The following is a 27253-nucleotide window of genomic DNA, read 5'->3' on the forward strand; positions in this document are numbered from 1 at the left end:
GCCGCACACTCACCCTGTTCCTTGTTCAGGGGCGGGGGGATGACTGAGGTGGGAGAGGGCAGGTCTGGCCCCACAGACCCTCTAGAGCACAGCGGCTACCTTCAACCCTGACACTGGGCGGGGAGGAGCCCCTGCCCCAGGGGACTCCTCACCGCCCCCAAGCCCCGCCCCCCACTCCCCCTTCCCGTCATCCTCCTGCCGGCCACGCCCTCGCCCCCTCCAGCGCTGGTTCCGGGGTGCAGCCACCTGCGCCCTGCCCTCCACACCCATCCCCTCTCCCCTCTCCCTGGGGGTGCTCACAGGAGGGCGATGAGGACCAAGAAGAGTAGCGGGATCTTGACAGCCGCTTCCCAGATGGCCGTCAGAATCACCTGTGCTGTGACGCGCCCCGACTGCCCTGCAGGAAAGCGGGACCAGGATGGAATCATCTGCTCAATCCTGTGTCCTTCTGCTCCCAGGAGGACTCTGGACGTTGGTCTTACAGGCTTTCCTCATCCACCGGATGCCGAACCCCGTGTGCCCGGGGTATCAGCCCACCCCATGCCCTTGCCTTCCAGCAACTGAACAGAAAACAAAAATGCATAAGTTGGATTTCATGAAAACGAAAAATTCGGCTCATCAATCGACTGAGAAAGTGAAAAACCCACCCATTTAATGGGAGAAAATATTTGCAAATCATAGATTCGATATGTGTGTGATATCTAGCCTATATAAAAGCTATATCAAAAACAATACAAGGGCTTCGCTGGTGGCGCCGTGGTTGAGAGTCCGCCTGCCGATGCAGGAGACGCGGGTTCGTGCCCTGGTCCAGGAAGATCCCACATGCCGCGGAGCGGCTGGGCCCGTGAGCCATGGCCGCTGGGCCTGCGCGTCCGGAGCCTGTGCTCCGCAACGGGAGAGGCCGCAACAGTGAGAGGCCCGCGTACCGCAAAAAAAAAAAAAAGGGAAAAACAAACAAACAAACAAAAAACAATTCAAGAACAAAAAGGCAAACAGTGCAATTTTTCCAAACGGCCAAAGGAATAAAAAAATTCTCCAAATGACCAATACGTTCATGAATAAAATGAACAACGTCATTACTCGCTCCATAAATGTAAATCAAAACATGATGAGATATTTCTTCACACCCACCAGCGGGCTCGAATTTTTTTTAAGGAAAATAATGTCGACAAGGATCTGGAGGAATTGGAACCCTCATACATTGCTGGTGGGAATGTAAAATGGTGCTGCCAGTGTGGAAAACATCTGGCATTTCCTCAGAAATTTAATATTAGAAACGACCATTTGACCCAGAAATTTCAGTTCTAGGTACATGCCCGAGAAAACTGAAATCAATGATCCAAAAAAAAAAATAAAATAAGAATAAAAAGGAAAAGTATAGCAACGTTCATAGTAGCATTGTAAGAGTCAAAAAGTGGAAACAACCCAAACGTCCATCCACTGCTAACTGGATGGAGACAAGCTGGCGCATCCGCGCAATGGAATGTTATTCAGACAAAAAGGAACTGATACTGATACACGCTCTACGGATGATGCTTGAGAACGTTTAGTGAGAGAAGCCAGACAGAAAAGGCCACTGTTTTGTAACATTCCACGTGTATGAAGTATCCACTATAGGCAGATCCAGAGACATGGAGAGCAGATCAGTGGTTGCCAGGGGCTGGGTAGGGGAGTGTGGGGAGTGACTACTTCATGGGTACCAGGCTTCTCTTTGGGGTGATGAAAACATCAGATGGATGGAATTAGGTAGTGGTGATGTTTGTACAACATCGTGAATGTTCTCAAAGCCAACTATTGTACGTCTTAAACTGGCTAAAATGGTGAATATTATTTTATCTGATTTTTCCTCAATAAAAAATAATGCATTTAGGGACTTTGCTGATGGTGCAGTGGCTAAGAATCTGCCTGCCAATGCAGGGGACACAGGTTTGAGCCCTGCTCTGGGAAGATCCCACATGTCGCAGAGCAACTAAGCCCGTGTGCTACAACTACTGAGCCTGCGCTCTAGAGCCCACGCACCACAGCTACCGTAGCCCGGGCGCCTAGAGCCCATGCTCCACAACAAGAGAAGCCACCACAGTGAGAAGCCTGTGCACCGCAACGAAGAGTAACCCCACTCGTAACAGCTAGAGAAAGCCCACATGCAGCAATGAAGACCAAATGCAGCCAAAAATAAATTAAAAAAAAAAAAAACCTTCTCTGAAAGCCACTGGGGAGGGGAGTTCAGGTCGTTTGAGTACGAGCTACTCATTCTCCCTGCTTGGTGCCCTGCAATAAATGCTGTACTCTCCTTCACCACATCTTGGTATCAGTAGATTGGCTTTGCTATGCAGACCCAAGCTTGGTTTGGTAACAGAGTGTTGGTGGTTCTGTGTGGGTGTCTGGGGCATAACAGATGAGTAAGGGTCTTAGGTAACCGTTGGAAGCAGTTCACCCATTCATTCATTCACTCCTTCATTCATTCACTCAACAAACACAGAGTGAGCGTCTGGTCTGTGATGAGTCTGGAGGCAAAGAGGAGACACAGCCAACTCTATTCATGTCCTGATGCTCCCCGCCCCAGGGAGACACAGACAAATCTACAAGCGTCTGGTGGAGACCCTGAAGGTGGAAACACAGGCTGGGGCAGCAGGGTTACAGGCTTCGTCAGCAGGTTGCTTTGGACACAAGTGATCAACTGGACATGGCCTGGACTCTGAGGGGACAAAAAGGAAGGTTCTCAGCTCTTGGACCCTGCTGTGGGCCCAGGGTCAATGAAGAGGCCAGATCGCCAAGAGGGTAGATCAGGGGAGGGGGGCTCTTCTCACCTCTTCCCTCATCCTCGCTGCTCATGGGACACCTGGCATTTCACAGTGCCCTCAGCTGGCCTTCAGGTCTTGCTTTATTTCTCACCTCCCTTCGTCCTGGGCTGACACTCTGTCATCCTGCCACTCCTGCTGGAGGCCACACCTGCGCTCACAATTGACCCCCGGTTCCCGCGAGAGGATCTGATGGGCTCGTTTGAATAATCCCACCGCTGATTGGGAACTTGTCTTAGTCAGCTCAGCTTCTGTCACAAAATGCCAACCAGGTGACTTGAACAAACACATTTATTTCTCACGGTTCTGGAAGCTGGCAAGTCCGAGATCGCAGTGTCAACAAATTTGGTTCCTAGTGAGAACTCCCTTCTTAGCTTACAGATAACTGCCTTCCTGCTGTGTCTTCACAAGGTCTTTCCTCATAGCATGCATGTGGCAGGGAGTGTGGCGGGGAGAGAGAGATTGCTCTTTCTCTTCCTCTTCTTATAAGGCCATCAATCTTATGCATTTATTGAATCTCAATGATCTTGGAAAAGCACTCTCTGAATAAATCAATGCTGGGGAGTTAAGGCTTCAACATATGAATCTGCAGGGGACAACATCCAGTCTGTAGCATTCAGGTTCCATGGGGTCCCCACATTCCGTCTTGTCCTCTTCATAGGAAATTCCATACCTGTCACATGCAAAGAAAGCAAGCCACATTAGTAATTATGTTCTGCCTCTCCTCTCTCCACTGGAAAGAAGTATGTCCCATTCGCCATCATCCTGGTTTCCATGATGCTGAAAGCACAGCTATGTTTCCCAGGGTCCCACAAGGAGTTGGAATCACCCCCTGAATCCCAACCTGCAGTATTTAGTCCAGGTGGGTTGTGGCCACAGGTACATCCTTACCAGGCTTGTCCCTCTTCTGGAACCAGTAGCCACAGGCAGGTGTGGATTCATTCCAGCCATCCCGAGGGTAGGAGATGGTGCAGGACACAGGGATGCACAGGCCCTCCTGTATCATCAAGGACTTATTCACTTCCAGCTGGAAATCCAGATGCTCAGCCTGAGGCCCTGGGGGTGAAAGGCTTGACCTCAGCCCCCCGCCCCCATCCTACTTACTCATTCCCAGATGGTAGGGGCAGCTCCAGCTCTGGAATGGGAAGGGCCAAGCCCTTTTCTGGCGTCTATGTTCCCTCTTTCAAGGAACCAAGAGCGCTAAGACCAAGAGGAAGTCCTGAAAACAAGTGTGTGGGGGGGGGGGAGGGGGAGAGAGGGAGGGGCAGGGCGAGAGAGAGAGAGAGAGAGAGAGAGAGAGAGAGAGAGAGAGAGAGAGAGAGAGAGAGAGAGAGAGAGAGATTGTGTGTGTTTGCAGAAGAGGAGTCTTAGACCTGCTCTCATCAGACCTAGGCTGTCTTGGGAGATGGTCCTCACTTACTCATTTTTCAGAGAGACACTGCAGTCCAGAGAGGGCAACGGACAACCCAAGATACTTGGAAAGGCAAGATCTGCTCCCCCGTCTCCTGGCTGCCTCTCCACGTCCTGTCCTTTGGAACCTGCTTTGCATATCAGGGACCCAGGCACTCCCGGGCAGGCATCAGAGAGTCACTACTTTTCATCATGCTGGCATATTATTCCTGCTGGGGATTAGTTCTGGAGTGGCCCGAGTTGGCTTTAAAGGCAGAAGAGTGTGGAAGAACCCCAAGTGAGCTGAGGGAGGAAGATTTTCACTCCTTCGTGTAATTAGCAATACAGAGTGAACACATTCAGTGCACCAGGGGCTGGGACTAAGACCTGGCCTCACCGCTCACTGTTCAGTGGGATGGGTCATAGGCAATTCCAGCATTTCAGTGATAGGAGCTGGAACAGGGGAAGAGCAGAGCCCTCGCTCTTCTAGGTTTTCCCCTGAATCACCACACACCTGATCCCAACATCTGTTTGTTTTAAAAGGTGGGGGTGGGCGGGTCATTACTACCATCCGGTGGCCACAACCTGAACTTCTGCTTCTGTAATTTCCCACGTGAAGAGGTGGTCCAAACAGCAGCTCACTACAGGTTTCTACGAAAGAATGCTTGAGTACATGGGTGAAGGCTGTTCCTCTCCGCCTAATTCAAAGTGCAAAGCTGCTCTGGAACTTGCATCCCACATCAATCTTTTTTTTTAACGGAGGCTCTTGCTCTGGGCAGCACCTCCTTTACTCAAGGTTAACACGTGCGACTGTTTCTGTTGCTTTTCACATGCTCTGAGCACCTTGTACGCGTGTGCCCGGAGATGCCTGATTCACACAGACTACTGTCTATTCTGTGGTGGGAAGAGCAAATTGTGTCTGGTATGAAGGCAGGACATAGGTTTGTATCAGTGTGCAGTAAGGTTCTGTTACAAAATTTCCTGTGTAGCGGCCGCGAAAAGCCCTTCTCTCTCTCTGCAGAGGTTCCTGGAATGCTACTTTTTACCAACCTCCCATCTAGTGCAGAGAAGCCAGAACAGAATCTACCGTGAAACCGCAGTTCACCAAACGAGGATGAGGGAGGGCATTCTTGCCTGTTTGAGACCACCCTCCTTTGGGAATTTTCAGAGGCAGAAATCAGGTTGTGGCCATCAGATGGCAGTAACAATTCCTCAATTTCTAGTCTTAATTAAACCCAACAGCTATTGGAATCAGGTGACAGGTTATCTGAGACTTGTATGATTAGCCAGATGTAGTCCAGTTATGGTTGAAGCATGTTAGGGTGAGCATCTAGTGTCAATTAATTACTGTTCTAAATTATTTACCTACAGCAGATCCTCTGAGCCTTAGGAAAACCTGCCGAGGTCAGTAGTAATGATCCACTTACCAGTGATGAAGTTCAGAGATGTCAACACATTTTCTTTCTTTTTTTGTTTTAAACTGCGTATTGAGATATAATTTATATATGAATTTATATATCATATAATTATATATGATATCATTTATATATGATATAATTTATAAACATGGGACACATTTAATGTATACAATTTGATGAGTTCGGACATATGCATTTACCTGTGAAACAATGACCACAACCAAAATAAGAGAAATACTCATCACCTCCCAGAGTTTACCTGTGCACAGTACCGGTAACTACAGGCGCTACGTTGTACAGCAGATCTCTAGAACTCATTCATCTTGCATAACTGAAACTTTATATCCCCATTTCCTCTCCCTCAAACCCCTGACAACCACCACTCCATTCTCTGCTTCTCTGAATTTGCCTATTTTCGATACTTCCTAGAAGTGGAATCAGGAAGCATTTGTCTTTCTGTGACTGACTTATTCCACTTAGCATAATGCCTTACAAGAAATGCTTGAGAGAGTTCTTCAAGTTGAAACGAAAGGATGGTAAAGAACGACATGAAAGCATACGGGAGCATAAAACTCACCGGTAAAGGCAGATAAAGAGAGAAATACAGAATACCGTAACAGGGCAATGGTGGTGTGTAAATCACTTTGAATTTGAGTCTGAAAGTAAAAGACACAATTATTAAGGATAACTGTAGTATCCACTATTTGTTAATGGATACATAAGATCAGAAGATATAAGTTGCCACACGAAGAACGTGAAGTGTTGGGGGTGAAATCGTAGCGTTTGGTTATGGGATTAAAGTTAAACTGTTGTCAACTTATAATAGACTATTACCACATGGTGATAGTTCATGACCCCGCTTTCTAGAGAGCAGATCCAGCTCTTGCTTGGAGACAAGATTTGAATCTCATCTTCCTGTCTGTAGAGCAGGGGTCCCCAACCCCCGGGCTGTGGACCGTACGGTCCTCGGCCTGTTAGGAGCTGGGCCGCACAGCAGGAGGTGAGTGGAGGGCGAGCGAGTGAGCCAAGCTGCATCTGCTGCGTCCCACTGCTCCCCATTTCTCGCATTACCGCCTGAACCATCCCCCCTCCCTGCGCCTGTCCATGGAAAAATTACCTTCCACGAAACCGGTCCCTGGTGCCAAAAAGGTTAGGAACTGCTGCTCTAGAGCATCTGGGGTTTTTTTTGTTTTTCTGTTTTTTAAATTGAAGTATAGGTGACTTACCATGTTGTGCTAGTTTCAGGTGTACAACAGAGAGATTCAGATTTATATATTCTTTTCCTTTATAGATTATTACAAAATACTGAGTAGAGTTCCCTGTGCTATTCTGTAGGTCCTTGTTGGTTATCTATTTTATATATAGTAGTGTGTATATGTTAATCTCAGACTCCCAATTAATTCCTCTCTCCTCCACCCCCACCCTTTTCCCTTTGGTAACCATAAGTTTGTTTTCTGTGTTTGTGGGTCTGTTTCTGTTTTTAACAGTACACTCCAAATCCCCAACCTGCCCCCCACCCCACAAAAATATATATAGTGAGGGATAAAATGTGGATTGGAGTTAAGTATTGACTCGTCCACCAGGTCTGGGGCTCCTGTCTTATATGTCTCTGCCTCCTGAGTCCCCTTTATTTTTTTTTATTCAGGACATAGTTTGACCTGGCTTTAGATGTGGCTGGATTTCAGGGTGCATATGATGGAAGGGCCTCTCTCTCTCCTCGCTTTTTTGGTGGTGTTGTTGATTTGATTCAGCCTGGTTTTTGTTCTCAGATTCATACAGGTAGGAGCTGTGATGCCCACTTTGCAAATGAAGACACTGAGGCCTGCAGAGGTTAGGTAAGTTTCCTTTAGAAACTGGAGTCTGGGCACATCTCACTGCCTCATGAGGTCCAGACCCTTGCAGCTGCGCATGTAGCTCAACGTTCCCTGGGGAACGTTGGTAGCGCGCCCTCTGCTGCTCATCCAGGGAATTACCGGGATCACTGCACAGGTTTCCACTGCCCTGATCATCTTTTTTTTCTTTTTGGCAGCGCTGTGCTTAGTTCCCCCGCCGGGGATTGAACCCACCACGGCAGTGAAAGCACTGAGTCCTAACCACTGGATCTCCAGGGAATACCCCAACTTTTTCAATCCATATTTTTTCACTATCAACTTCTTCCTGATGCCTAGTTCCCACCCTATCACTCAGGGGCTAATCTATCTCAAGATTTATAGTCTCACTACATAGGTATGATAAATAGGAAATAATAATATTATTATTACTGTTACTATTGGTTTTTTAAAAATTTTTATTTATTTATTTATTTTTGGCTGCGTTGTGTCTTCATTGCTGTGCGCGGGCTTTCTTTAGTTGTGGTGAGCAGGGGCTACTCTTCGTTGCGGTGCGCGGGCTTCTCATTGCTGTGGCTTCTCTTGTTGCTCTAGGCACGCGGGCTCAGTAGTTGTAGCTCGCGGGCTCTAGAGCGCAGGCTCAGTAGTTGTGACGCACGGGCTCAGTTGCTCCGCGGCATGTGGGTATCTTCCGGGACCAGGGCTCAAACCCGTGTCCCCTGCATTGGCAGGCAGATTCTTAACCACTGCGCCACCAGGGAAGCCCCGCTACTGTTAATCTTAATCTTATTACTATTTTCCCATTCCACTCCCTTCCTCTCTGGAAGCTGATAGGGGACCCTGCCACTTACCCTCTCTATCCAATTCTTACTGTACCCCCATGAGGATGTAGACCAAGAACGGGATCGCCGCGTTTCACAACTCCATGGCTCCCCCTGGTGGTCGGATGCACTTGGGGTGATGGGGTTTGCCCAGGCAGGTCCACAAGGATGGGGGCTGGGGGTTATTAGGTCTCCACCTTGTTTAGAGTTCCACAAAGATTCCAGGTTAATATTCCTTGTGCTCTCCAGGCCTGATACATAGGTGGGAGTGGAAGCTTATTAATGTCCGTGCTGACTGCACCAGGCAGGACTTTGCCGTGGGCGGGGCTGTGACGTTTTGCTCTTCTGATAAGAACGAACAAAGCTGGGCTCCGGAAAGCGATTAAGGGCTCTTTGAGCCTGCTCCCCTGGCTGCCCCCTGCTCCCAGGTGAGCACTGGGGCTGGCTAAGGGGAGCTATACCTGGTATTAGCATGTGTTTCCTGAGGGAATCAATTCCGCAACATCGGTCAGACTTCTCTGATTCCGGATGTTCAGGGGCTGATGATGTAGGAAACCTCACGCTCCTTGACTAGGGTTCAGACAAGATGCTCCATGTGATAGGGAATCCAGGATGGAATGGGCCAGGGCCAGCTCCGCCGTCTGCTTGAAGGCAGGAGAGTGAGTCTCTGGAGGCTGGGACGTGTTGCAAGCCTGCAGTCACCTCCCGAGGGTCTCACTGCATTAAACTCTCAGGTTCGTGCGATGAACCGGAACTGGACTCTGAATGAAACCGGTTCTATCTATCTTGGTTCCGACTCATTGGACCAGTCATCGCTGATCACGTACAGTCTGAATAAAAGGGAGGGACATTTCTCTGCAATAACTTGGCACAAAACTCTATCTGATGGGGCAGCTCCATGTCGGATGTCGCCAAAGAGGTCCGGTCAGAAGCTCTCTGTGAGAGAGGTTGCTGGTCTCCTGCTATTATCCCCCACTTCCCTTTAGAAATAAAGACCCCCCTCCCCACCCCACCCCCCACCATGGACACTTGTTCTTTCCCGCCCCTTTTGTATGTAACATTCAAGATGACCCAGGGGCAGAATTCTGATAGCATCACAACGTGTGGGAGTTTGGTGAAACTCAACGTGAATCAAGGTAAGTGTGTTCCAGCAGGATAGGTGTTAGCTCTTCTCTAAATGTTTGATAGAATTCGCCTGTGAAGCCATCTGGTGGCATGGACATATATACACTACCAAAGGTAAGGTAGATAGCTAGTGGGAAGCAGCTGCATAGCACAGGGAGATCAGCTCGGTGCTTTGTGACCACCTAGAGGGGTGGGATAGGGAGGGTGGGAGGGAGAGAGACGCAAGAGGGAAGAGATATGGGGACATATGTATATGTATAACTGATTCACTTTGTTATAAAGCAGAAACTAACACACCATTGTAAAGCAATTATACTCCAATAAAGATGTTAAAAACATAACTAATGTAGAAAAAAAAAAAGGTAAGCATGTTCTAAGACTGAGAAAGTGGGGGGTGGCCGTAGTGATAATGCCCCCCAGAAAGGCTATGCTTTTCATCCAAATCAGAACTTGCTTTGAATGCAGAAAGAAGGCAATGACATTGTAAGAAACACAAAAGACTGAAGAATTCGATTACATCCTTTCTTATCACATTAGTTTCCTGCATTAGCCAACAGCTTATACTGAAAATGATGACCTAGGAGGAAATGGAAGGATACGGCCCCAGAGTTCTTTCTCCTTCTCATCCTTCCTTACCCATCAGGAATCTGAGGGCAGAGCACGTGGGCAGAATGTGCCTGTATCAGGAAGTGAAATAAAAACACTGAGGTAACAGGGAATGTTATGAACCTACTGTTTCCCCCCAACTAAATTCGTATGTTGAAGTCCTAACCCCCCAGTCAGGACCTTTAGAGACATAATTAAATAAAAATGAGGTCATCAGGGTGGGTCCTAGTCCAATCTGCCTGGTGCCCATATAAGAAGAGGAGATGAGGGCACTGACACACCAAGAGGCAAGACCCTATGAAGACAGCAAGAAGACCGCCACGCACAAGTGAAGGAGAGACGGTGCCTCAGAAGGCACCAACCCTGCAGACACCTTGATCTTGGACTTCTAGCCTCCAGAACCGTGAGGAAATAAAGGTCTGTTTTTTAAACCACCCGGTCCGTGGTACTATGTTATGGCAGGCTGAGAAGACTAACACAAAACCTTATTGTATAATGAGTGCAGATTTCCAGTTTCGGAAGATGAAAAAGGTTTGGAGAGTGATGGTGGTGACGGTTGCATGACGATGTGAATGTACTCAAAGCCACGGGACTGTGTACTACTTAAAAATGGGTAAAAGAGTCCATTTTATGCTCTGTATACTTTGCCACACACACACAAATTTGAATTAGTGCAGTGCGGTGTTTCCACTATTCTGTTAAGAACAAAATACATACACCTGTACCACCGACAAATTAGGAATCGTGCAAACTCCAGGATTTCATAGATGAGTTAAATGTTCTTGTATTCAAAACTGGCATTGCACAATAGAAAGACGAATGGTAAACTAATGCTAATAGTTTAAATTTTAATTTTTCCTAGAGCGACATTAAATAGAAAATATAAATCGCCACGACGAGTCAAGAGAAGCACAGCAGGGGTTTCCCTGGTGGTGCAGTGGTTGAGAGTCTGCCTGCCGATGCAGGGGACGCGGGTTCGTGCCCCGTTCCGGGAGCATCCCACGTGCCGCGGAGCGGCTGGGCCCGTGAGCCGAGGCCGTTGAGCCTGCGCGTCCGGAGCCTGTGCTCCGCAACGGGAGAGGCTGCAACAGTGAGAGGCCCGCGTACCGCAAAAAAGAAAAAAGAAAAGAAAAGAAAAAAAAGAAAAGATGGTTAGAGGTGCGGTCCTGAGAGAAGCCTCAGGCTTGGGTCCAGCTACTCCTTCTGAGCCCCCACCTGCCTTACCCCGACCCCCATCTCAGGAGTGTCTCATCCCAGCCCTACCCAGGGACCTCTAAGGCCTTCCCCTGTGACCGCTCCTGGATCCTCTTCATTATCCATCATATACAAGGAGACCAGGTTACACATGTAATTCTATTTCATTCTTCCTCTCTCTATCCTAAAAAAAGTATTTTCCATCGTCCCTCCTCCTGTCATCGCTGATGTCCAGGGAGCAGTTGGTCTGGGGGTCCCCAAGGAGGAGGATTCAGCTCCGAGTTTCCTCCTGTAGTTTATGATTTGGATTGTTTGTGGCCACTGGAGCCTCCCAGTCTGTATCTTGGAACCAGTAGCCATGAACTGGGGTAGAGTCAGTCTAGCATCTCCTGGGATAGTAGAAGGAGCAGGGCACATGGACACACAGGCCCTCCTGCACCGTCACCAGCCCCTGCACTTGCAGCATGTAATCCTTCCTGGACTCCCTTTGGCCCTCGGCCCCCTCCGTCTACCAGAACAGGGCCACCAGCAGCAGCAGAAGCATGTCTGGGGTTGACAGTGCCAGGGTCCCCCAGGGAAAGTCTGTTTCTCAGGGTTCGTCTTTCAGGAACTACACATTGCAAGGTTTAGAGGAGCCCCAGCAGGAAAATGTGGGTGAGGTCAGAACATTGAGCCTCCTCAGAGGAGGAACTTCACAGCCAGAGACTGTTGGCACCAGGAGAGCCCTTCGAGATCAACCACGCACCACCCCACGTCCACTCCTGGGGACACTGGACCAGGGAAGGTGAGAGACTTGCCCAAATCCACACCCCATGCTGGGCCTGAGCTCCATTTCCTGCCTCCCTGTCAATGCCCTTCCCCTCAGGGGTCATTTTCTGCAAAGTGAAAGTTGGTCCCTTCTGGCCAGACCCCTTGAGTCGCAGGGTATAATTTGTGGAGGTCGGTCCAGCCAGGGTGGGACGTAGGGACATGGGAGGTGGAGGGGACCTCTCCCAGTGTCCATGTGATGGGCATCCCCTCTCTGCTCCTGACATCACACACCAGGCCTAGACGCTGTCCCTTGAGTCACCGTCCAGTGGGGAGACAATAGATGTCCTGGCACCTGGAGCTGTGATGGGGGATGCACAGGGGTGTAGGGTGTCGCTGTCCCCACAAGGTTGGAAGTTGAGTGTCAGGAGGACTGAGTAGAGGGGAATCTCGGGCAGTGGAGTTGAGGATTCTGTGTATTAACACACATGGAAGACTTGGAGGGGAGGTGGGCTTTCAGGATGCCTGGGGAACAGAGCATGGTTCTCTGTACGGATTTCGAAAGGGATGGAAACTAGCCCATGTGTTGTGGCTGTCCAGGTGCCAGGATTATTTCTTCACTGCTGGTGTGTCTCATGACCACACTTCTCTTTGTTACTCCAGAGTGTGGTGGGGGTCTGTCAGCCTCTGGGGCTTTGCCCGCGCAGGTTCTGCCCCCAGAAGTACAGGTGTGCAGGAGACCTGGAGCGAGGAACACCAGCCTGGCAGTCGCCCACCCTCGGGGATGGTAAGGATTTCATGAGAGAAAAGACATGCACCGAACTGACAGAAGATTATTTTTAACTGTGTGGCTGGGGGCTGGGAGGAAGTGGTTGGAAGGCATGGCAAGCGGTGACTCCTCAGAGCCATGCTGGGTTTTTTTGAAATATTATTGGGGAAAGATATAAGACAACTTACCGATTCAACACAAAACGAACACCCTCCAAGAAACAGAACACTGCCAGGCCCCCAGGATCTCTCTCTTGTTTCTCCTCCCCATTCCCACACTTCACTCCTTCAATAAGCCCCTAGCCTCACTTTAATGCTATTTGGTTCCTTGCTTTTCTCTGTAGTTTTAACATCCGAGCATGCTGCCTTCAGTACTATGGCTTTGCACTTGTTTTTCTTAAGACCTGGTATAAAGAGAGAGAACTGCCATCTGTTTTCTTCCATTCAGCTTCATGAATCTGCCCGTCCTATATCATCCCCTTCCTGGAACCATTACCCATAACACGGGGTAGCGTCGGTGCTGGGATAATTGAGAAGGGAAGGTGCAGGGTCTAAGCACGCAGGGCACACGCACACCATCACCAACTCCTGCATTTTCAGCTGGTATCTCATCCTGCAGCCCCATCCCCCTCCTCGTCCTGGCCAACTCACTCTCTCCTAGCAGGGGTAGTTACAGCATCTCTGTGCTCAGAGGCGCAGGGCTATGCCCAAACTATTTCCCATGGTCCTCAATTTGCAAAGAAAAGCAGAATAATTGGAGGAGAGACACAGGGAAGCCACAGAGGATCTAACAGTGTGCGAAAGAGGAACTTATGACCACAGGACATCAGAGCTAGGAGGACTTTTAGCCCCAGTTATTCAATTCGCAGAAGAAGACACTGAGGTTCAGGGTGGGCAAGTGGATTGTCCAAATCACACAGGAGCCCTGTCTCATGCACCATGGACTGCACAGGGACACACTTCATCAATCTTTGCCCAGGGTTCATTGGCTGGGTGATAAGAAGTGTATGTTAATATGAGAAGGAAGAATTGTCTACTCTTACAATGAGGCGAGGGAAGACATTTCAGTCACTCATCAACCATCCACACTGTGCCTTTAGGTTTCTAGTAAAGATTCAGCTCTTGCTCTTGAGGAAAGCAGCATCTGATTGGGGGGACAGGTTATGTGACAATTTCAGTGCCATAGGGAAAATGCCTGTGATGGGAGAAACAAAGGCAGGTGATGGGTGGGGCTCTTGTTCTTCTGGACTAGAAGGTGAATTCTCAGAGTGGAATAGGCCAGGAAGACATAGTAGGGACTTTCAGGCACTCACAGGGTATGTGAATTCTGCAGGTGGTCCTGGACTCTCAGGTACTATGTTCTCCATCCCACTTACTCTCCCACTGTGCTGGGGATCCTTCACCAGCAACCAAGTTCTGTGCTCTGTTCGTGACCACCCCCACCTCTGCCCCAGCAGGGGTCGGGCCTCTGCCCAAGACTTGCTCCTAGGGATCCCGGGGATCCCTGGGAAAGGGCGATGCCGCTGTCCGTGGTGCTGATTCAGAGTCGAGTGCTGACTCAGGATGTCTGCAGCTCTGGGGCAGAGGAGGGGGAGCTGATCACAAAGAACAGGGACCCTAGGTCTGTATTCAGGAGGGTCAATATGTCAGATGTGCTGGAAAGGGTCCAGGTCTGCCTGCGAGGAAGCGCTCAGGGGAAAGGAAGACCTCTGTTTCTCCTCCTTGACCTTTTGGCAACCCTCAGGAATGTCCCATGGACATTCAATAACATAGGCTGTCGACACCGGTCCAAGCTCAGGGAAGGTGAAAGTTTTGTGCTACCCTTTTACAGATATGGTCCCATTTCATTTTCTGAACACCCCTGACAGAAAGGGGTAATCCCCCCAACAGAGAGAGGGTGCAGCTGACAGACGGATGAGTAGCTGTAGGTACTAGTCTCCAAAGACCACTCCAAACAATCCTACCCCTGCCTTATGCAAACATGGTCATCCTTTCATTACATAATGGAATTTATTATGTCTTCCTCTCGAATCTGGATTGGGCCCGTGACTGCTTTTCCCAATAAAATGTGGAGGACAAAACGTCCTGAGATTTGTATGACTCAGATATTAAGAAGGCCTGGCAGCTTCTGCTCCTGCCTCATGGATCCCTGGGTATCTGTGCAAGCAGTCCAGGGGACTCTGATGGAAAGAGATGCTACACAGAGAAACCCTGAGGGGTTAGACCTTCATCCCCAGCCCCAGCCACAGTTTCAACATGACTGCCTGAAAGAGTTCAAGGCAAAACTAGAAGTGAAACTGCCCACCTGGTCTCTGGCCAATTCATAGCACCATGAGATAGCATTAAATGATTGTTGGGGCCATTGAGTTTTAGGGTGGTTTGCTGTGCAGCAATACATAACCGAACTAGCAGCCCACACGAATTATAGCTAATAGGGGAAGAGGGAAATTGGAGGCTTACTCACCACCAATTTTCTCACGTACTGTATGTAAGTACGTAGGTAGGTACGTATGTATTTATTTATTTGCTGCAATGCACGGCTTGCGGGATCTTAGTTCCATGACCAGGGATGGAACACGGGCCATGGCAGTGAAAGCACCGAGTCCTAACTACTGGACCGCCAGGGAATTCCCCCACATACTGTATTTAAAGGATGACTTTTAAATGGTAACTTGAAGCCTTCAGTGAAGATAACCTGTGGCGTCTTTGTCAGGCTGGTGAGCTCCAAGCAACAGGGTGGCGCTGCCCGTGGTGCTGAAATAGAGCCAGGTCCTGAGCTCAAAAATCGCCCAGCTCCAGGAGGGGTCTGATCCCTCAAGCATGGGATCCAAGACTCAGGCCAGGAAGGAAGCCATATAACCTGGAGTGGTGAAAAGATAAGGTCTTCTTAACAGAAAAGGATTAGGGGACAAGAAGACCCTCTTATCAGTGGGCTGGGGTTCTCTTATTTTTCTCTCTGCTTCCTAGTTCATCCTCAGGGATGCTTCTGCATGTCTGCCTGTCCTATTGCTTAAGGGAATAAAGGACAGTGAGTCTACAGGAAAGACCATGGGGCCTAAGGTTGAGGACACTAATGGGGACCAGAGAGAGAAGGATTACAGGAGAGTTTAGGACCTTATGTAGAGAGATTGAGAAATGAACTGATAGGAACTCATCGGGGAGGGACCGTCAGTTTCGGCAAGTAATTATAATAATAGTGAGAAGTATTCATAATCCTCATTAACTATTATATTTCAGGAAAAATGTTAAAATATGTTTTCTCATAAGACCTTACTAGGTATGATTTGTACTTATTAAATAGAATGTTTAGATCTAGGTTTTGGAGGGACCAGCTGACTTTCCCTCATTCTTGAATGTTGATTGAACACCTACTCTATGCAAAGCACCATCCCACACATGAGGTTAAATGGTGTCACGGTATGGTCTATAACATCATCAACACCAGGTCCAGCTTCCCAGAGGCAACGACATTTGATTACCACCTTGGTAGCCTTCCTTCTTTTTTTTTTTCTGGGCATTTGTTTTCTCTATTATATATCCTATTGGAAGTATGATTTTATGTTGTTCTATTTTATTTTTCTGGGCAATTACCTAGTCTTCTAAATTCAATTCTCACTTAAATATATATATATATATATATATATATATATATATATATATATATATATTTAGTTAGTTAGTTAGTTGCACCAGGTCTTAGATGTGGCAGGCAGGCTCCTTAGTTGTAGCATGCGAACACTTATTTGAGGCACGCATGTGGGATCTAGTTTCCTGACCACGGATCAAACCCCGGCCCCCTGCATTGGGAGTGCAAAGTCTTAAACACTGCACCACCAGGGAAGTCCCCTCACTGTTTTTTTAAAAAAGAGGAAATGTGCTATATTTAATAAAACTTTCAAATGAGGTTGGGCATTTATTTTGCTTCCACTTTATCTTGAGTGAAAGTGCTTTTCTTTTCTTTTCTTTTCTTTTTTTTTTGGCTGTGCCGCGCAGTATGTGGGATCTCAGTTCCTCGACCAGGGATCGAACCTGTGCCTCCTGCAGTGGAAGCGCAGAGCCTTAGCCTCTGGATCTCCAAGGGAAGTGCCCCAAAATGCTTTAAATTCACCACCTCTGGAGATTCATTTTACCAGTTCTTTCTAATTTGGCAACTGGAATAAACTTTCTAGAGCACAAACCACTCTTTGTAGGTGTTGTTAATTCAATTTGACTTCACATAAGCCCTTTAAGGCAGGTATTGCTATTATCATCCCCATTCTACAGATGAGCAAACTGAGACAGTGCATGTAAAGTGCTAAGCACACTGTCTAATAACCTCTGCTTGAATTTTTTCCCGTGATGCCCTGGCTAGCAGTGATTGAGGCTCAGCTTCCAGAGCTCCTAACACCGACGTCAAGCTTTGTCACCTGTATTAACTATGACTCTCTCACCCCCACCAGGCAGAGGGCTAAGAGGACTGTGACTTCGCTTGTGTCACCAGAACCTAGCACAGGGCCAGCCTGGCACAAGGAGACCTCAGGAAATGACCATTCAACAGATGAACCAACGAGCCAGTGATGACAAGAACTGGCCCATGATGACCCTTGACGGTGACTTCATGGAGGCCATCTCATCTTACACTAAGGCATCATGGCTCCCCTGTCATGAGGAAAACATGGCCTCCACAGTGCCTGTCAAGTCACTCGTGACATCACTCACCACAGACCCGCACACCCTGGGGCTGTGCACCTCTGTCTTGGGATCCCTGAGGCTCTGGTCCCTTCATCGTGAGGACCTCTGAGCACCAGTTTTGGGGGGATCTGGTTTGGGGACCCTGGGTCTCAGTTTCTGAGGCCCAGGATCTATGGTCTTCTGCGTCTAAGAGATCTGAATCTTTGGTCTTCTTTGGCCCCCAGATTTCAGTTTTGAGGGCCTGGGGGGTGAACTCTCCAGGTCTCTGGGCTTTGGTTGGGGAGAGTTGTCTCTGGAGTCCTGGTTCTCTCGGCTGCTTGAAGTCTCAGGGGTCTGGGTCTCTGGGTCACTGGAACTCCGAGTCTCTATGACACGGGGCCTAGGGACTAGCGAGTTTCAGGGATCTGAGTCTTTGGAACCCTCAGTCTCAGAAGTCGGAGGCTCTAGGGCTGATGCACGCGCAGAGACCTCAGCTTACACACACACTGCTCCCTCTCCCCACCCTACGCGTCCACACGCACCATTACCACCCCTGCAGGCAATGCCTAGATCCATTCCGAACCCCCACCTTCAGGTTCTCTGCGCTGCGCATGCGCTGTCTCCTTTTACACCCACGACAAAACCCCGCACTCCCACCTTCAATTCCCACCCGCAACCCCACCTCAAAGGGTAAAAATAATATGCTCTATAATCCCTCTAAAAGCCTATAATAATCCCATTAAAGCAGATCATCCGAATACAGCCATTTCGCCTTTTAAGCGTCCTGCATGGTAACAGATAACTACCACAGCAAACAGTACACGCCCCACGGCCCTCGCCCGTGCGCAGGCGCAGACGGAAACAAGGCAGTGCATTTTGGGAGTGGTAGGCAGAGCGAAACAAGGGGCCGCAGGGACTGCTGGGAGTTGAAGGCCGAGGGCCCAGTAACCACAGGTGCTTCGGGTGGAGCTGTTGCATGGGGTTCTGGGAGTCGTAGGCAAGACAGCCCCCAAGGCCTTGTGGTAGTCGTAGTCTCTGGAGCCACTTCCGCGCCGGAGTTCCGCGTGTTCGGCAGTTTGGACCATCCAGCACCGCGTTCTACTCAGGTATTTCCTCACCAGCTGGTCGGCTCGTGAGCGCCCGCTCTTTGTTGCGGTGCCGTGTGAGGGTTGAGGGTCTCTCTGGGGGTGAAGCCACTCGCTTTTGATTTCCCAACGCTTGTATCGCAGAGGCCTTCTGACCGGGATCCCCACTTTGGGCACTGCGGTCCGGCCTGTCTCTTGCTCGCCCATCCCCTCCCCCAGGTTGGAATTCGACCATTTCCCTGCCCCCGCTTCCAACTGGGTACGTCCGGGAGGTCCCTACTCTGTCCTGGAACCTCTGTCTTGATAGAATGATGTTACACACTCTCCGTCCTTCCGACAAGGCTGCGATTCGGAGGCATCCCTGGGGGTCTGGGTCTCGTCTTCCGGGCGCATTTATTATTCCCTCAGCCTACAGATCTTTCCTGAGCACCGACCCTGTGCCAAATCCCGTGCGAGGCAGGAGAAGTCAGTGGTGGCCGAAGCAGACCCTGTCCCTGCCGTTAGTGAGCTCACAGTACAACGGGGGAGACAGGCCTGTCACCACGAAGGATACCGTCATGATCCGGTTGGGGTGGGGGCATACATGGGGCTCTGCGAGCCCAGAGGAGGCGCCTGACCCAGCCTGGGGTCTATAACGTCTTCGAGGGGGAGGTGCATAACAGACACTTCAAATCTGACATGTCCAAATGGAATTCTGGTCAGCTCCCCTCTGACTAAATGGTCCCATCATCCTCCCAGGTGCTCAGGCCCAAACCTCCAAGTCCTCCTTTCCTCTTTCCTCATGACCGCACCCTCCACCCCAATCCAAGTCCTGTGCAAGTCCCGTGGACCCTGCCTTCAAACTAGATACAAAATCCTACCTTTTCTTGTCGTCTCCACTGCCAGCACCCCAGCCCAGGCCACCATCATCTCACTGACTATTGCCATAGCCTCTTCCCTGGCCCCGCTGCCTCTGATCCTGCCTGCCACGGCCTGTTCCCCACACAGCAGCCAAAGGGGAACTTTTAAAACCCAAGTCAGATCGTATCCCTTCTTCGCGCAAAACCCTCCCATGGCTCCCATCTCTCTCTGAATGAGATTAAAACTGTATCATGACTTCTGAGCCTCTGACAGTCTGCACAGACTCATCGCCTGCCAGGGTCTTCCTCACTCAGGGGGTAGACCCCTAGGACCGAGTGACCATAGATTTAGGGGGAGAAGAGGGATGAGTCCAGGGTGACTTTATGTCTTGTCCTGGGGAGGAGCTGGAAGTGGCAGTCCTCTCAGGACACAGGGAACAGCTGGGCAAGCACAGGTTTCTCCCTGTGGGGAGCAGGGTTGCTGGTCAGTTTGGGCGCCTAGGATCCCAGAGGACCAGCGGGGATCCTCAGTGGGGCATCTGGAGGACCAGCCCGATGGACGTCATTATTCAGAGTCACCCACAAGGAAAATGAGCTGGGAAGGACCTGAGAACTATAGAGGACTCTCCAAACGAGACTGAAGGCTGAGCAGGAAGCAGACCAGGAGAGCGAGGGAGAATCAAGTCAAAGCGGGGGGTGGGATAGGGTGTGTGTGGGGGGGAAGATTTCAAGAGGGCGTTGCTCAGCTGTGACGGATGTGGCGAATGGTCATGGCCAATGGGTCCTGAGGGCTGCTTGCTGGGCCCAGTGACAAGGAAGAGTACTCTGGGCAGAGGGAAGAGCAGTGCTAACACTTTCCTGGGTAGGTGTTTCCTGGGGTGTTGGAGAGTAGAGGCCAGAGTGGCTGAAGGAGAGTGGAATGTGAGGTCAGAGAAAAAGGGAGCCTCATCAGACATAAGCTTTTACGAAAGTGAGATGAGATGCATGGACGAATGTAGAGGAGATACTGGGCAGGATCCCACTGGCTGTTTTGTGGAGAATTTTGTGTGTAGAGGAGGGGAGGGTGGGGTGGGGAGACCAAGGAGGAGCCTCCTGCAGTAAGAGCGCCATGGCTCAGCTCAGACTAGGGTCGCAGTTGTGGAGATGCTAAGGAGTGTTGGGCTTCTGTTTTGAAGCTACAAACAGGATTTGCTCCATTCTAGTTGGGCATCTGGGGTTTGAGGTCTGGGGAGGATGCCCCAGGTGCATCTTCAGTGGCGCATTTGGAGGAAAGGCTGGGACTTGCCATTGCAGTTGGGAGTCACCCACAGGGAGAGTGAGAAGCAAGAGCAGTCGTGGGTCCTGGACCACAAGGCTCCTGCCCTGAGTAGCTGGAGGGATGGAGCTGCCCTTTACCGCAAGAGAAGCAGGTTTGGGAAGGGGAATCAGGAGTCTAGGTTTTGAGATGCCTGTCAGACGTCTGGGTTGCACTGGTCCTTAATTGGTGTTACAGGCAGTAAACATACAAGTCACATAAAATGATTCCACACATTGTGGTAAATCCTGGAAAAAGGGTGACCTGCTCAGGGGCTACTGCACTAGTTCAGCCTGGAGATGATGGTGGGTTGGGGAGGAGGGACTCAGTCTGGTGGGTTTTCATGGGTTCCCCAAGCAGGTGGGTTCGAGGAGAGAGGGTTGGAATTTTTGGCTGGGTGGGGACGGATGAGGTGGGGGGAACAGAAATGAGTTAAAACTGGGCTGATCCAAGTCTTGGTAAGGCCACAGAAGCTTTCGGGAGATTCTGAGACCACAGCAATCCTGGAGGCCCACACCCCGCCCTCCCCCGCCCCCAAAACAGAAGAAGCCACAGTTGATCTCCTTGGAGGTACGACCCATGCTGCCTCTGTGTCTCCCTGGAGGAGATGACTGCCCTGCCTTTCAGAGGATACAATCGGGACCAATGCCTAGAGACAGTATCCCACCCCCACCAAAGTGAAATCCAGTTGGTCTTTTCTGTCCATCCCCCTTCCCCTAACAGAGCTGCAGTTCCCTGGACTCCCTCTGTTCTTAGATCACTGACCCCTCCCAAGCTCTCTGAACAGCCCTGGGAGCCCAGGTCAGTGATAACCACCCTGTCCTTCTGACCAGGGTTGTAAAAGGGCTGGCCTCCCTGGAGACTGTGAAACTGGCCCTTAATAGGCACCTCCATCCCTCCAAACAGAATCCGACCTAATTCTGGGTGTAACTTGCCTGTCTCTCCCTCTCCCCTCCACCTCTCCCAACCAGCTCCTTCTCTTCTTGGTGTGTAATGGGTGTAATCCAAGAAGCCTTCCTGGAGGCACTAGCTTCCTTAAACTAGAATACAGTTGACCCTTGAACAACATGAGTTTGAACTGCGCTGGTCCCCTAATACTCTGATTTTTTTTTTTTTCCAATAAATACATACAGTACTACACCATCCGCGGTTTGGTTGAATCCGCGGATGCGGAACCAGAAAGGCCGACTGTAAAGTTATGCGGATTTTGGCTGCGTCCCTGGCCCCCGTGTTGTTCAAGGGTCAACTGTATACGTATAACCCTCCCTTACTCTGGAAAAGGCCTACTCGACCTGCATTATTCCTGGTAGAGACACTACGCAAGCAGCCTCTCTGTAGGCAAGGACTCCTGCAATCCGGAATCCACGTGTAACCCGCCTCCCCTCTCCACCCATCCAGGAGAAGCCGACCCTCCCGCCTCGCCAGGACCCCGCGATGCCCGCCCCGCAGTGCGCCTCCTGCCACAAGGCGCGAGCCGCCCTCCGCCGTCCGCGCTCGGGCCAGGCGCTGTGCACCACCTGCTTCTGTGCCGCCTTCGAGGCCGAGGTGCTGCACACGGTGGTCGCGGGCCGCCTGCTGCCGCCCGGCGCCGTGGTGGCCGTGGGCGCCTCGGGCGGCAAGGACTCCACTGTGCTGGCGCACGTGCTGCGGGAGCTGGCCCCGCGCCTGGGCATCTCGCTGCACCTCGTGGCCGTGGACGAGGGCATCGGCGGCTACCGGGACGCGGCGCTGGCGGCCGTGCGGCGGCAAGCAGCACGCTGGGAGCTCCCGCTCACCGTCGTGGCCTACGCAGAGCTCTTCGGGGGCTGGACGATGGACGCCGTGGCCCGCAGCACGGCCGGCTCCGGCCGCAGCCGCTCCTGTTGCACCTTCTGCGGGGTGCTGCGACGCCGGGCGCTAGAGGAAGGGGCGCGCCGCGTGGGAGCCACGCACGTCGTGACGGGTGAGCGCAGGCGCGGCACAGAGGGGCGCGGTGGGAGGAACGGGCGCATGCGCGGGCGAGGGGCGGACACTGTAAGTCCACTGAGGCGCATGCCCCAGAGGCCATAAAGGAGACTGCGTATATCCTAATTGGAGACGCTAAAAGAGGAGGAGGGGCTGTGCATGCACACTGAAGGTTCACAGTATGTGCGTGTCCTTAGGTTGCGCATGGTAAGCTTTTGAGTCACTGCCATCATCTTTGTACACACACGCTGGCAAATAGAGGGGTGGTAGGGTACTCTCTAGGGGCTAGGGCTGTGGTTCTCTGCACTTTTTTTTTATGACATTGTGTCCCTTGTCACAAAAGGAGGGGTATGAAGGGGCATCTCCCATCAGAAGCATCTAGTCTGAACGCAACTGTGTCCTTTTCTCTATTCGCTTCTCCTCTTTGATAACACTTTCTCTGTACCAATCATTACTTAAACAAATAATTGTTGACCATTTATTGTGTGCCAGATGCAAGCTATATAGCCTAGAACAAACTACCTAACCTTGGTTTCCTCTTTTATATAATAGGGATATTAATACTATCTAGGTCGTAGAGTTACTGGGAATTGGATGAATTATGGGAATTACGTATGACGCACTTAGACAAGACACTGAGAAACGGTGAACATATAAATGTTTGCCGTTATGATGATGCACAACACAGTCTCTGCTCCTGTCCGTTTCTCACATACGTAATTATAACCTGATTATAATTATTTCCTGTGCCACTAAGGAAAATGACACAGGAGGACCTAGTGAAGGGAGAAACGTGGGGATTAAGGAAGCGTTTCCTGAGTGAGCGGAGACCTGAAGCCGAGTGGGTAACTAGGTGAAGGACAAAACGGGGGTGGGAGAGGTTCTGAGCAGAGGAAACAGCTTATGCAAAGGCCCTGAGGAGGGAAAGTATGGCCGACTTGAGAAGCCGTAAGACCGGTGCTTTCCTATAGACCCAAGTATAAGGTGACAAGTTGCAGAATAAGCAGAGATTCAGCTTCAAATTTATGGTGACTGTCGTGTAACTATGCACTTGCTTTCTCCCTGGTCCTTCTAAATACCATAATCTGCATTCCCAGAGGCACCTGTGTCAACAGCCCACTTGAGCATCTCCATCAAATGCCATTTTGATGTCTGTGCGGTCTGAAGTACACTTCACTAGACTGAAATTATATCTGCAGCGTAAAGCAGTGTTACTCACTACCTGAAAGGGCACCGAGCACAGAGCCTGGTTTGCAATAAGAGGGGGGCAAATGAGGGCATCCCAAGTTGCTCCACGGGAGCCTGGTGTGTTCCCCTCTCCTTTCTCGCGGGGTTCACCCGCAGCCTCCCCCGGCCGCCCCACGGTACCGCGGGGTCTCCTCCCGCGGACCCGCCGGCCCCCGCGCCCCCTCCTCACCGGCTCGCGTCTCTCCCCCAGGACACAACGCCGACGACATGGCGGAGACGGTGCTCATGAACTTCCTGCGGGGCGACGCGGGCCGGCTGGCGCGCGGCGGGGGCCTGGGCTCTCCGGGCGAGGGGGGCGCCCTGCCGCGCTGCCGCCCGCTGCAGCTGGCCTCGCAGAAGGAGGTGGTGCTGTACGCGCACTTCCGCCGCCTGGACTACTTCTCCGAGGAGTGCGTGTACGCGCCCGAGGCCTTCCGCGGCCACGCGCGCGACCTGCTCAAGCTGCTGGAGGCGGCGCGGCCGTCGGCGGTGCTGGACCTCGTGCACTCGGCCGAGCGCCTGGCGCTGGCCCCGGCCGCGCGGCCCCCGCCCCCCGGCGCCTGCTCCCGCTGCGGGGCGCTGGCCAGCCGCGCGCTCTGCCAGGCCTGCGCCCTCCTGGAAGGCCTGAACCGCGGCCGGCCCCGCCTGGCCATCGGCAAGGGCCGCCGGGGGCTGGACGAGGAGGGGTCGCCGCGGGAGCCACAGCCGTCCGGACCCCCGACTTCGGAGCCCATCCCCGGCTTCTAGAGACTCCAGTTCTCCGCTGGGATCCGACGACGTGGGAGTGCGGGGCCGCCTGTAAATGACACTGTGAAGGAACCCGAGTTACCTTAGCCCGGGCTTCGGTGTGAGGTTGGGAAGGGGTCGGAACCCCTTACCTGTGGTCCTGCAGAAGCTGGGGCTCTGGGCTCCTGGGGCTGCGGAGGACTCCTGGGTGTCTGGGGGACCCCTGGGCCTCAGAGAGGAGAGAACTGTACAACTTTGCATTCCTGAGCGAGTGGGAATTAGGGGACCTCTTGCCTGTACCTCTGTGGGGCTCTGGGCGTGCTCAGATAGTCCTAACCCTTCTTGAGCGCCTACTGTGTGCCTCATGTTTCCTGTTTGCCTGCAGTGGGATAAGCAAAACCATGTAACGTGATGGGCACGTCAGTTACAGCAATCGTGATGCTTCTGTGTGAGCGCTGTACACAGGGCAGGCCGTCTCATTTCATCCCCAGCATGATCTCATTGGCTGTAGCCTGAGCCCCATAACTGGCCTGAGGTCACCTCGCTGGAGCCCCAACTGGGGGCTCACACCCAGGTCTGCCTGGGGCTCCTCAAGACGGTGTATTTAGCCCTTACCCCCACTCTCCCCACCCACCACCACCTGAATCTCTGTGTGATGGGTGGGGAGCCGCTGGGTGAGCTCCCCAGACCTCAGATTTCTGGAGGCAGAGCTGGGTGAACCTGGGTCAGTGACTTAACCTCTCTGGTCTTCCATTTCCTCCTCTGAGAATGGAATCAAAGCCTCCTAGCAAAGCACTGTTGTGAGTATTTGATAATGGTGTCCAACTTCGTTGTTCACATTAAAGTTCGGCCCCCCGGGGGGCTCTGGGTTGCAGGGTTGCCTCCCTGCCGGTCCAGACAGGTGTGAGGCTCAGAAACTTCCTGCCTGACCCCTGGGGAGACTTGGTGTCCTCAGTCCCACTTCCGAGCTGTGCTGGGCTGGTCCCTTGTCAGGAGTGCCCTCCTTTCCCATCTTCCAGCTCACATCCTCCAGGGGCCTCCTGGAAGCATCCCTGATTCTCTCCTCCCACCCTGCCCAGCCCAGGACATTAGGACTCTCCCAAACCCCAGCCCTTGGGTCCTCTCCTCCAGCCATCCACACTCTTTGGGGCTCGCTTTTCCTAATTAGATTGGGCTGGAAGGCAGGGACCAGAGGCCTCACCTCCTCCGTGAGTTAACTGAGCATCAGGATAATTATTCATTCGACAGACGTTTATTGAGCACCTCATCTGTGGCCCATGTGCCAAGTGCTAGGAATACTGCAGTGAGCAAAAGACAAAAAGCCCCTGCCCCCGTGAAGTTCACAATCTGGGAGAAACAGACAATAAGTCAATAACAATAAAATTTCAGATAGTGATTAATGCAACAAAAATAAAGCAGGATAAAGAGGGAGGGAGATAGCAAGAGCCAGTGTCCATAGGGGTCAGGGCAAGGCCTCTTTGAGGAGGTGGCATTTGAGCTGAGACCTGAATAAAGCAAAGGAGTGAATTATAAAGCCATCTTGGGGAAGAGCTTTCCAGGCAGAGGGAACTGCCGATGCAAAAGCCCAGAGGTGGGAATAAAGTTGGTAAGTCCAGGGAACAGCAAGGAAGTGTGGTCAGGGCAGAGCGGACAGGGAGAAGAAGAGCAAGAGTTGAGATCAGGTGGTAGCCAGGGCTGGTCCTGCAACATCTCGCAGAGGCGGGAGCCCATCTCCGTTTTCTAAAAATCCCTGCAGCTGCGCTGGAGAGAACGGGCTCTAGGGGGCGCAAGATGATCACGGTCAATTGGAATGATTCTAGTGCACCAGGCACTGCGGAACGCTCCTTCCTTGCGTTTTGATCCCCAATTTTACAAAGGGTAAATTTTTGACTCAGAGGGGTGAAGTGACTTTCCCAAGGTCACACAGCAGCAAATCCGTGAAGGAGCTAGGACTTTTGAACCTTTTTGCTATGCCGCCTGCTGGAAGCAAGAGGACCTGGGCCCTTGTTGCAGGTCGGCCACTGATTGACCCTGTGGTTTGGGGCAAGGGACTTTTCTGTAACCGAGTTTCTCCCGTCACACCTTCACACCTTCACACCAGGAGGTGGGTGGTTGGTTAGATTTCTGTTGTGGTTTAGAGTAGCACTATCCAATAGGAATATAATGCGAGCCATATGTGTAATTTCAAAATTACGAGTAGCCGTATTTTTAAGGGGGGGAGGGGAAAATTTAATAATGTATTTTATTTGACCCACTATATCCAAAATATTACTATTTTAACATGTAATCAATATTTTAAAACCTTGAGGATGGGACTTCCTGGTGGCTCCGTGGTTAAGAATCCGCCTGCCAAGGCAGGGGACACGGTTTTATCCCTGGTCTGGGAAGATTCCACATGCCGCGGAGCAACTAAGTCTGTGTGCCACAACTACTGAACCTGCGCTCTAGAGCCTCCGAACTACAGCTACTGAAGCCCACGCGCCTAGAACCGGTGCTCCGCAACAAGAGAAGCCGCAGAAATGAGAAGCCCGCGCACCACAAGGCAGAGTAGACCAGAGAAAGCCCGCGCCTAGCAACGAAGACCCGGCACAGCCAAAAATAAATTAATTAATTAAAACCTTGAGGGTGTTTTACGTTTTTTTGGTACTAAGTTTTCAAAATCCGGTGTGTATGTTACGCTTACAACCCGTCTCTATTCAGATTCAACCACGGTTCTGTGGCAAATGTGACGAGGGCCTCGAGTGGGAGCTGGGGAAAATGCTGTTCCCAGCTCCAACCACAAGGGGGTCACTG

General features: G+C 51.2%; 1 protein-coding gene, 1 long non-coding RNA gene and 1 pseudogene across 2 annotated transcripts; 1 reads left to right on the forward strand and 2 right to left on the reverse strand.

The window, feature by feature from the left end:
* Positions 1–1198: 1198 nt before the first annotated feature.
* LOC137214932 (uncharacterized) lies at positions 1199–24261 on the reverse strand. Its single transcript, XR_010939093.1, has 3 exons — positions 23925–24261; positions 3690–3854; positions 1199–3471 (listed from the first exon to the last, which is right to left on the reverse strand). It is a non-coding gene; the product is annotated as an uncharacterized lncRNA (long non-coding RNA).
* LOC137214899 (sialic acid-binding Ig-like lectin 7) lies at positions 10795–12565 on the reverse strand (annotated as a pseudogene).
* On the forward strand, positions 18325–27083 carry LOC137214844 (cytoplasmic tRNA 2-thiolation protein 1). The gene is made up of 3 exons (XM_067719177.1): positions 18325–18451; positions 21962–22505; positions 23946–27083. The coding sequence occupies exons 2-3, from the start codon at positions 21998–22000 to the stop codon at positions 24479–24481; spliced, it is 1044 nt and encodes a 347-aa protein (XP_067575278.1). The 5' UTR covers positions 18325–18451; positions 21962–21997; the 3' UTR covers positions 24482–27083.
* Positions 27084–27253: the final 170 nt, after the last annotated feature.

Source organism: Pseudorca crassidens, chromosome 20 (genome assembly GCF_039906515.1).
Source record: "Pseudorca crassidens isolate mPseCra1 chromosome 20, mPseCra1.hap1, whole genome shotgun sequence".
Taxonomy (NCBI): domain Eukaryota; kingdom Metazoa; phylum Chordata; class Mammalia; order Artiodactyla; family Delphinidae; genus Pseudorca; species Pseudorca crassidens.

Coding starts and splice junctions, on each gene's coding strand:
- LOC137214844 (XM_067719177.1), top strand. CDS start 21,998: ATGCCCGCCCCGCAGTGCGCCTCCTGCCACAAGGCGCGAGCCGCCCTC. Junction 22,506..23,945: donor AGCCACGCACGTCGTGACGG/GTGAGCGCAGGC, acceptor TCTCTCCCCCAG/GACACAACGCCGACGACATG.